The sequence below is a fragment of the Clytia hemisphaerica genome, unplaced genomic scaffold (genome assembly GCF_902728285.1).
Source record: "Clytia hemisphaerica strain Z4C2 unplaced genomic scaffold, Clytia hemisphaerica genome assembly, whole genome shotgun sequence".
Taxonomy (NCBI): domain Eukaryota; kingdom Metazoa; phylum Cnidaria; class Hydrozoa; order Leptothecata; family Clytiidae; genus Clytia; species Clytia hemisphaerica.
In genome coordinates this window covers 4,137-15,606 of record NW_027104156.1, presented here as the reverse complement: position 1 = coordinate 15,606, position 11,470 = coordinate 4,137, and the positions used below count along the sequence as shown (strand labels likewise).

Here is an 11,470-nt window from a genome sequence, read left to right as displayed (position 1 = left end):
CAGATGTTCCCTCCCTTTTTGTGATTTCGAGAAGGCTCTATGCACTATGATTAAAGTGTGTATATGAAGCTGTTAGATGTATTGCATGATACATTTTCTAATTATAACTGACTATTTGAAAAATACCTGTTGGTATAATTTCTTTCTTCTCATCCAAACACTCCAGAACATCTAGGTACCTGCCAGACAACAATCTATCATGAAATGGATTTGCCAAGTGGAAGACATCGTCACATACATGACAAAATGATTTGTGACAAACCATGCAATAAAGATCACCAAGTCGATCACAACACACATTACAATGTTCATCCAAAACTTCCCTAGCCTGCATTGTCCTCCAAATATTCTTCCTCAGCAAATCCCAATCTTCTTGGCAGGATCTTGATCTTTCGAACCATGACTTCTTCTTCTTTTTTGTTTTGACAAAGTTAAGAAGCGTTTCTAACCAACTATTCACTGAAATAAATTAAAATAGTTGATCGTTATTACTCTGTTACATTATAACACCAAAAATGTTTTTTTTGCCAGTTTTTCCCCTTTTTTATGAGAGTGGATTTGATCTTACATAGTCTTATAACAGTGAACATTTTAAACAATGTTTTTTCCTTAATTGTCTTCAAGAAGGGATGATATGATACCTACTTTTTGTATCACTTTGTGGATTTATGTCATTTAATTCTTCATTTTCGATGGTGTCCAGATTTTCTGCAATTTGCCAGTTTGAATTTTTTGCATCGATATCCAAAACTTGCTCATCTGCAGTGATTACTGATGAAAATAACAAGAAAGTGTTGAAATTTCAATACGTACAAGACACACAACTCTATTTAGATTTAGGTACCTCAATATTACCCAGTGCATAAAATAATGTAACTGCACATTTACCAGTATTTGATATTCTTCTTTTCATTCCATTGTTATGTTTTGGTCTCTTCAGCTTGTAGATCCTTTGACCTAGATTATCCAAAAAAAAGGAGAAAGAATGCATGCATTTAAAATTGAACAAGACAACAAACCTTAGCTAAAGATTAAAACTTTCAAAAGTTTTTGTGCAATAAAATTCAGGTTGAAAAGTTTGAAACAGGGAGAAATCTCTTTGGTCTGTATTGATGACAAAATTTAGAGTTTCAGTTGTCCCGCACAAACAAAATATACTAACCAGTTTCAGCAGATCTCTTGAGTTCAACAAAGCAAATCTCTGATTTTTTCTTGGGTTTTGCTTTAGCTTTAAGTGATTTGTTAACAGCCACAATTTGTTTCATCAAACCAAGACCTAAACAAAGTGATGTGTAGACAAAGAATTTTTGTAATTTTTAAGTTTTTAGCAACCTTCAAAATGTTCCATGGGATGAATATTATCCTCTTTACAAAGAAATAACAATTTTTCAAATCCATTCATGTTAAAAGAATAGTTTTAGTGATTAAAATGATGCTATCCAGTGATCTGCAGTGTTAAGGAAAATAGAGAAATAGAAAAAATAGAGAAAAAATTATGATAATGCATGTTGTGTCAATTATTTTTTACTTTCTGTAAGTTTGATATAAACTACATAATATGATCATATTGATAAAAAAGTATCAAGGGTGGTAGATTCTACCCCTGCTTGCCATTAAGAGGGTTTAACTTGTCTTGTCTGAACACTGCTTTAAAGTAATTAAACAAAATCAAACCTTCAAAATTTCATATCTTGTATAGCCAAGGTGATAAGTCAATAGTAGTAAGTTTAGTTGCAAAAGAAATGGTGAAAACATGCTTTCTTTGCAAAATACTTTTTATATATTTCCAAGGCAACTAAAATACTTTGTTTTTCAAAAGTAACTGAAGCCTATTCCCAAGGGCAAAAAAAACATTCTTGGTTTTATCCAAACATCAGACATAATGCTACATGGATGATATGTTTTTTCTTGTCCTTTGACAGTAATTGATTGCTTATCCTTAGCCTTGTGTTATTGTTAGCATTGACAACTAATCAATAATAATATATCAATAATCAATTTTAATTGATTGAAATTTGTTTTAAATAATATATATTTCCCTTTTTGCAGCACTGTTTATACATGTAATAGCTTTTCAGAAACATCAGACGTTACAACTTAAAAAATTCTTGAAATTTATAAATTCTTGACCAGCAATCACGATCTAGATAACTGAAATGATAGATTAGCACTATTGATCACCCAATAAAATTAACTAATAAATATTAATTAGACAAACCTTGATTATTACACTAGTTTAGCATTTTATCCCTATTACATTTATGTAACTTATTAAATGAAATTTATTTTTAGCAATTGTTTGAATCGAGGACTCCCCCATTTCAAATTTTAGCCACTATTGTACAAGCAGCTTTTCTTTATCTTTGCATATATAACTCTTTTGTTTTTGTTTGGCGTCTTGTTGTGCACCTTCCTAGTTTTGCTGGTTGTTCTGCCACTACTTATACTCTAATTCAGCCTACTCTAGCCATTTCTCTAATTTAGCCTTATCAAGCTATTTCTTTGTGTCCTCTGTTAGTGCAAAAAAATTTACATAGGTTATTTACTTTTTATTTTTATACAATCTTATAATTTGTATGTATGGATAATGGGTCTTAGGACCTTTTGATACTTAAAATATAGATAGATAGATAGATAGATCATTGCCAATTTTAAAATCTGAATGCAAATCAATTAATCATCAATTATCAATCTCATGTCATATCATGTAATCCAGACTGTCTTAAAAAATCCAAGTGTTTGATTAAAATTCAAGGAACTTCTGCAAAGTATGACAACAGAGAAAGTTCAGCAAACCTGACAAATATTATAGTTCCACAAAGTTCGACCAGTAAATTAGTGTGCAGAGACTTTAGAGCTTTGAGTAGTGGCCATAAGTTTAACAGGCACATCATGCAGATTTTTTCTTCAGTTCTTTAGTTCTATTAGTTTGACAACAAAACTTAATAGAAATTTATCGACCAACAAAGTTTAATTTTTACAAATTCTAAAAAATTGGTTTATGATTAATTCCATTAAAAAGTTATGTTTTTAAAGGAGGTTAATATTAATCTTAGAGATTTTTAATTAATCTTTAAGATTGAATAGAGCTTTCGGGATTCTATGACATCATCTTAGAAAAGTTAAGGTTTCTTGGACAAAATATTTTTTGTGGTTAAATTTAAGATTGTACACTATAATAAATTATTAAATCATTCTTGTGTAAATTTAAATTACATAAAACTCTCATTTTTTAGATTGAGATATCGGTATTCATGTTTCATATCAGACCAGATATCGGTCTATTGTTCTTTTTGGTTGAGGTAAACAAATATTTTGGATTTCTTTTTGTTTTCAATCAAAGATTGCTCCACGTTCATATCTATTCAATGCCATCGAAGGGTGATATATTGCACTTTTCTGCCATATTTTTTACTCACTTTATTTCCTTTGTTTTACTCAAAATTCCAGTCATCAAATTAAATCTCTTGTTTACAGATTGAAACATGTGATCAATTACAATCTAAACCTTACAAAAATTTGCCTTTGTCTTTAAAATGTACATATTGGCGATCTGGTAAGATACACCGTGCAAAATATGGCAGAGAAGCGCAATGTATCACTCTTCGACGTTACTAAAGAGCTTATATATAATTCAAAAAAGCTGAGTTAGCAAACAAACATTTCTCAAACTTTAAGACACAGTATGGTGTTTTATATATATGCAGTAATGGTCATACATTAATCAAATAATCGTAATTCAAATATTGATGTGTACCTTAAAAGAGAGTACCATGGAAAGGTGATATCGTGAAGTCGGGTAACTTGCATCAGTGGAGGGAAACTTGCATAGCCATCAAATGACTGATCAATCAAAGCAACAAAATTTCAAAACAAATGAACTACCCAGCTCTGCTTGCAGCTCTCTCCATCAAAGAGATGTCTCATTCAAGAACTAGAGCTGCTACAAAAATCATTCCTGAACGGTATCCCCTCGTTGAGCCACTTAACTATTGGGAAAAATTGAACCAACTGAAAATCTACAGTCTTGAAAGAAGAAGAGACAGGTACAGAATCATTTACACGTGGTGCATACTAGAAGACATTGCCCCCAATTTCAACTACAATGACGAGGCAGACGGCGTACATTCTTACACAAATCAGAGACTGGGTAGAAAATGCAATTTGAAAGCTATAAATGTCAAACATAAAAATATCTGGAGAGGTTGTCTCTCACAAGAAGGACCAAGGCTCTTCAATGCTCTGCCAAAATCCCTTAGAAACCTCACAAACTGTACCAAACAAACTTTTAAACAGCATCTTGACCAATTCCTCAGTACACTGCCAGACGAACCGCTGCTTCCTAATTATTTCAACTTCAGGAGAGCTGACTCTAACAGTACAACAGTAATGGTCAATCATCGGATTCAACGAATTGGATGAGTACCATAAAGTACATAATCAATAACGAAGTATCACGAAGTAAGTTATTAAACAGGGTGGCCTCTTTGAAAAAAGGTCTATTGTAATCGAACCAATGGAACATAGTCAACTATAATCGAATCGCAAATTATTCGATCACGTTCGATTACGTTCGATTGGTTTGATTGCGATTTTTGTTCGAAGTTGTTCGATTGACACCGTCTGGTAATATCAGATCACAATCTACTATCATGCCTTTCAGTGGTAAATGTGGTAAATGGTTGTAAATGCATATGATGCATAAAAATTAGGCACTGTGGACTGTGGACCTCTGTGGACTGAGGTTTGATTCCCACTCGCAGCGGTTCACTTGGCAAGTGGATGAACCTTTGCCAGAGTCAACCCATGCCATGTGAGGGGAATTGGGTAGTCAGTTCATGATGCTGACTGGACTGGGCGCTAAAAAACAATCACAAAAACTTGTTTTTCCACCACTCGCCGCCTCATTTTCACAAAATGTGGCAAATGAAAATGTTGAACACAAAGAAGAAACTACTTACTTGTCTTTCTTGGTCGCTTTGACTGTGATGGCTGTGAGGAACACTGCTGCTCACCATCATTATTTTCTGCCATAAATAAATAAGTAATAATATGTTGAACTATCATCTGTTCCTGTATGTTTAAAAGAAATTCAATTTGAAAGTAGCCATTTTAATTTTAGATAGAAAGTTCAAATCAAGACAACAAAGCAAAGCTTTTCGAGTTGTGCAACAATGGATGAAACTTTGTTATCTTGATTTTATTTCATCCAGCAAACAAGATGAAAAGTTGTACTGACGGTATAATAATTACTTTTTTTTTTTTTTTTTTTTTTTTTAACATCTCTTTCATCACCAAAGATTTGGTATATGTATACTTTTTGCTTTCCCTTTGTGTCCTTGGGTTAGATACCCGGGTTTCTTTCTAACCGTATAGCGGTATTATCATAGTTCCGTAGTTTTGATCATTAAATCAACTAAAACCATTGATTGAACGATTAAAACGAAAAACATGATAATCATTGATTTAACGTTCGATACTATGTTGTTTGTCTAACAAGACGTCAATCTGTGCTCTGTTCATGATCTTCTTACAGAACACTTCTTCATCTTTGGCAAAAAGAGTTGGAAAGTTTTCATCGATCAATGCTTCGAGAAGGATCGATCGTGCAGAAATTTCGAATGTGCGTTGTTGGTCAGCTTCCTCAAGGTCATTAGCTATTTGCCCCAAGAATTCCTCAATTTTATTCCACCAAGTTTGAGAATCGTAGACAAAGTCCGAAAATAACATGAATGGTAAGCTATCTTGACAATGTAGGGACTTCTCGACGTCTTCTCTTTTGTGATGAACAGCCGCAATGACATTGATAATGGCAAATCTTTTGACTTGGAGAAGATCTTCGTGCAACGCGAGATACGATTTTAGGTTCTCATCTGCTCTGAAGATCAGCTGATGGAGGCTTTCTCTTTCAGATCCTGGTAATGTCATTAGGACTACTGCAGGGTATGAGGGTGGATAAAATATCATTAAATTGCCATCCAGAGACAGATATCGAAACTGCTCTTCGATACATTTTCTCTTTACACCAAGTGTCTTCTCCAAATGTTTTCTGGCATTGAAAGAAGACAACAGATAGAACTTTCCAGGGAGTTTCTCCCCGATAGCCATGAATTTCTTCGCTAAAACACTTCTAAAGGACTGTGGTTCCATTGTGTTCAAATAAGGAAGGACAATATCTTCATCAGGAAAATTGGTGTTAACATATTTAGCACTGTCAATGCTTTGCAATGATCGTTTTTCCTGACCAGCACCAGTTTGGAATCGAATAACTTTCTTCTTATTTGCCAAAACATTTTCTTGATACGAGTCTTCAGAATAACCAAGAGGATGTGTTTTTACAGATACCAAATTATACATGGACAATGAGTGTGACTCGTCTGAAATGAGAAGAAAAAACAACTAAAGCTTTTAAAGTTGTCGTATCACTTTTCAATATTTTCAAAAGCAATAGACAATATACCTCTCCACCAAGCCAAAATCTTAGCCCTCATTCGCACATTTACGACTAACAAAGCACATGGTTAGGATGACATCTCTATACAGATGATTAAAATCTGTGATGAATCTTTGGTTAAACTTCTTATGAATCTATCAATATTCTTTAGATTTTTGCATATTTCCAACAAACTGGAAAAAAGCAAATTTTGTTGTTGGTAAAAAATGCTATAATTTTTCATAAATTATGTAGATTGTGGGGAAATTCCCTGTTTTGAATCAATTTTTGACCACAAAATCATTGATCTAGAAAAGTTGAGAATTTGATGTATCACAATTTTGCCCAGTTTGAAGAGTTCTATCACGTGGTATAGGTGTTTTTTGATTCTGAAGAACCCTCAAAAATCATGAAGTTTCAGGGCTTACAATTTTGCCTAAAAACGCAAAAAATCGCAAAATACGCAAAAACTGCGTGTTATTCAAGCTTGGTAACATTCAAATTCGGAATCAGCACTCTCAAATTGGGTAATAAACATATCAAAAAATTGGTCTACAGACATTTTGAATTGTTTCTTTATTTTTGAAACTTTATCAATCCGATGGACATGTTCTATTATGTAATAGCTAATAATAGCTATCATGTGTGTGTGTTTTTATAAAAAAGTCAACAACAGAAAAAAATTTCTTCTTTGAGTGAAAACTTTGTGACTTGACACCAACATTCGGACGAATAAGATGATCCCTCTACGGTTGACTTGATCTTTACAAGTGAAGAGAATCAAATTCGTGATCTACAATATCTAAGTCCACTGGGGTTGAGTAATCACAGTGTCTTGGCCTTCACATTTGCTTGTTATACTAAGCGCAACATAAATTCTAAGAGTAATTTCTTCGATGAAAGTGATTATTGTGCAATGAAGCAGTCTCTGGTAGTCAACGATTGGTCAAAAGAGTTACTCAATGAGATGGAAAATAAATCGTTAGAGGTAATTTGGAATTCGATCAAAAATATTAGAGCTTAGAAATAAATTCGTCCTACTTAAGGAACTCGATTGTCAAAGTTGGCGATCCAAGGGATCGATACCAATAGGAGAAGATCTGCGAAGAGAAGCGAGTGAAAAGTGTCGATTGCACAAGGAATGGACTCGTGCCCCGTGGAAAGCCCATGTAACAGCACGAAATAGAGTCAACCGGATCATGACACAAGCCCATAGGAACTACGAGCGTAACATCTGCAATAGAGCAAAAACCAAACCTAAGGTTTTTTGGTCACATGTAAGAAGTAAGATGAAAGCTTCGACAGGAGTTTCTTCACTTCTTGAGCAAAAGGACAAGTCTTCACTTCGACACGAAGATCACGAGAAAGCAAACACTCTGCAACAACAATTGTGCAGTGTTTTCGACATGGAGCCCGACGGAGATCTTCCCGAATTCCCACGCAGAACAGAGCATGATATTGCTGACATCTTTATAACTAATGATATGGTAAGTAGGAGGTTCATGAAACTGGATTCAAACAAATCATTTGGTCCTGACGAAATACATCTAAGGATGCTAAAGGAACTTGTCGATGAAATTTCTGAGCCCCTTTCAAAGATTATTGATGAAGACTCTGGCTGAAGGGATTCAAGCTTGGAAGCTTGCTCACGTCACACCCATTTATAAAAACAAAGAAGGGCATAACTTGGCAGTTAACTACAGACCAGTGAGCTTAACATCCGTGGTTTGCAAGCTGATGGAGTCTATCTTACGTGAGCATATGACAAACCACCTGACAAACCTGCACCTCTTTTTGGATAAGCAGCAAGGCTTCATCAGTAGACGCTCCACTGTTACCCAGCTTTTAAATCATATCTATAAGTGCTGTGAAATTATATCTGATGAAAAAGTTGTAGACTGCATCTATTTCAACTTTGACAAGGCATTTGATAATATGCCTCATCACAGACTCTGCAAAAGGTTAGAAGGTTACAGTATAGTCGGTTCAATAAAGAATAGGATTACATCTCGTTTCTAAGTGGAAGAAAGCAGTTAGTCAAGATGAGCCAATCAAAATCGAAAGTTGACACAGTCGTGAGTGGAATACCACAAGGGAGTATTTCAGGACCATTACTTTTTGTCTTGTATATAAATGATCTGCCTGACAAAGTTATTTCATCTCTACTATTTTTCGCAGATGACACGAAGATTTTCAAGGAGGTCAATTCTATCACTGATTCTCTCATCATCCAAAGTGATATAGAGAAACTCGAAAAATGGTCTGAAGATTGGCTCTTGAAATTCCACCCCGACAAATGCCACGTCCTTATGCTTGGTAAATTCGCAAACATCAAACATGCTTACCCGTATCGTCTTGCGCATGTATTCGAAGAAAAAGACCTTGGTATACTGATTGATGCTGAACTATCATTTGAAGAAGACATAGCCAAGCAAGTCAACAAAGCTAACTCTATGATCGGGGTCATCAAGCGAGGTTTCGCCAGCTTAACTCCAGAGATCCTACGTACACTATACTCAAACGACCTCATCATGATATTTAACAGACCGGTACGTTTTTACTTAAAATTGCTCACTTTCAGCATAACCGCGGTCTGATTTTGCTGAAATTTTGGCTGTAAGAAGGATCATAAGTGTCAAAAATGACATTTTCAAATTCAGTAACCTAGGGCAGATTTAAGCAAAAATGCAATTTTTGGTCAGTCTGTAAAATACACGATACCAGCAAGTGGCAAAAATAGATCCTCTGCCCCAAAAATACATGTTACCTGGAGATGCCTCACAAATTTCAGGTCAATCGGATAAACATTTTATAGGTTGCTAAGATACTCCGCCTCCCCCTTCACCAAGATGCACGAAGGGTTAAGCAATAGGGCACAAGCTATGATGGAATAACGTAAAATTGAGGTAACAACTCACCTGTTATAATAGCTTCTCTAATGTAAACAACCACTCCATCATCGGATTTTCTGACGGTTATACGCATATCATAACATTCATTTTCTTCCAATTCACCAACCGTTAGATTCTTAGCACCATCAAGTGACTGGTCTCGAAACTCGTAACAATTTTCGTCAACAAGATCCCATTTCTCGTCACCACTTCGTATTTCGACTTTAATAACCTCGCTGATGTCACTTTCCTTGTCAAAAATGAAATAGATTGATTTGTCATCGACATATATCACATCAGCCCTGAGCAATGAAGAAATATATTGAATGTAATTATTTAGAATAATACACTTTCTTTCTTACTAAAGCTCTAAATCTCATCATTTTTTTAACATTGCACTTTAAAAAGCATATGTAGGCTCAGATATGGCAAAAATTCAATCATATGCTATAAGCATTGCCTTGAGCCTACGAAAAAAGTAATTCCAATTTTGGCTGTTTTTGGCTGTTTTTTAACGGATTTGCTAAATTTCCCTAAAATTATGCTTGGGATACATTTTTCAGCCTTTCGGATCTCAGCATCTTCGAGCAAGTTTTTCGGGTTATTTAATATGCTTATAAAAAACACGTGTATCATTGTCGGTAAAATGATTCTGATTTCCATGCTATTAGCTTAGATTAGCACAAGTCCTTTAAAATTAACGTCATATTTGTAAATCGATGAAAAACAAGATATCGTCTTAAACTGGGATAAAATATCATGTGATTCCATGTACCTTAAGTTTTCAAAATCTTGAATCACATAGTTTTGACCGGATACCACCAACTTATCTTCTTCTTTGATTTCTGTAATAAAAAAAGATGCTTCTCAGAGATCTGTATCAAGAACTGGAGGAGAACTGGAGGAGAGCTCGAAATGGAAATTCCAGATCAGCATATTGATAGGACAGTTTAGGCTAATTTCATCATGAACATTACATATATTAAAAAAGTTAGCGTGTAAAGTTGATCGACTTTAGTTTACAAACAATTTGAATCATTTACTGGTAATTTAATTATTTCACTCCAGAGACGGTTACGAATCTATAAAACGAATCAACTTTCAACATTGAAAATCAGAATACCTTTGATTTGTAAGTCTTCTTTTGTTTCGAAGATGACCACTTCTCCTGCCTGGTTCAAAAAAATGCCACGAAACGCATAAAAACTTCCAAGCTTCAATTTATCAACTGTAATGAAATTGTGATGATGCGGTCCAACATTTGGCGAAAAATCATTCCATTGTCTGTTAGATTTGCGTAATTGAATATTAATCAACTTGTAACTGTTATCAAAAATCAAAGTGCATCCGCCAGATACGTTGATTGAGACATCAAAACTAAAAAGAAATAGAGAGAACATTATGCAGAATAAATCAAATTGCGTACTTCTACAATCATTGACAAAACCTATAGCACAAATGCCAAAAATGAGTTCCCTCCCCCCTCTCCCCCCAAACAATGTTGTCGGGTGGGGCTGAAGACCGGCCAAGCAATATTTCATTCCCAACAACATTGTTCGGAGGGGAGGGGGAGGTTATTGCCCTGTGTCTAAATTTGACGGCCGGAAATGTGCCGTAATATATTGGCAACGATTGTACTTTTTCCCATATAATTTAGTAGAAAGACAACAATAAGCAATTACTCGACAAGAAAAATCGGATATCTAAAACATTCAGTCCAGCTTGATGGATATTCGACGAAGCAAAGCTGAGTCGAATATCATTAAGCGAGACTGAATATTTTCTATATCCGATTATTTCGCGTTGAATATATGTTTTATCGTTCACTTTTTAGGACAACCTGTTCCCCTCTTTCATTTCTTTAGTTCCTTTTCATTTTCAAAAAACTTTGATGTCATATTTGAACGTTTCACTTTCTCAACTAAACATGTCGATTTCATTGTTTCCTTTTTAATTACCATAACATTCGAATTCACTTCTCTTTTATATCATCTCCTTTTTTGTTACAGTATATGGCCACCAAAGCGGAAACAGCCCCCAAAACGTAGATCGTCATTAAAATGAGGATTCTGACCTGTAGATTTATCAGAATTAAACAATTTTTGTATATTTTGAAAGAATGATGGTTATTATTTAAAAATGAGTA

At 34.6% G+C, this 11,470-nt stretch overlaps 2 protein-coding genes across 3 annotated transcripts; both read right to left on the bottom strand.

Moving 5' to 3' along the window:
• Positions 1-11: 11 nt before the first annotated feature.
• Positions 12-5,228, bottom strand: LOC136814111 (uncharacterized). Of its 2 annotated transcripts, XM_067070617.1 has the most exons (5): positions 4,962-5,225; positions 1,163-1,276; positions 889-957; positions 646-771; positions 12-459 (listed from the first exon to the last, which is right to left on the bottom strand). In XM_067070617.1, exons 1-5 carry the CDS (start codon positions 5,065-5,067, stop codon positions 98-100), a joined length of 777 nt encoding a protein of 258 aa, XP_066926718.1. In that variant the 5' UTR covers positions 5,068-5,225; the 3' UTR covers positions 12-97. The 2 variants fall into 2 exon arrangements, with proteins under 2 accessions (XP_066926718.1, XP_066926719.1); XM_067070618.1 differs by lacking the exon at positions 1,163-1,276 and having other exon boundaries at positions 4,962-5,228.
• A 44-nt stretch (positions 5,229-5,272) lies between these two features.
• On the bottom strand, positions 5,273-10,701 carry LOC136814110 (uncharacterized; the record flags this gene model as incomplete). The annotated part of the gene is made up of 4 exons (XM_067070616.1): positions 5,273-6,377; positions 9,352-9,626; positions 10,100-10,169; positions 10,448-10,701. Coding segments are annotated over 4 exons (1,510 nt in total), but the record flags the coding sequence as incomplete, so codon positions are not given.
• Between the last annotated feature and the right edge of the window lie 769 nt (positions 10,702-11,470).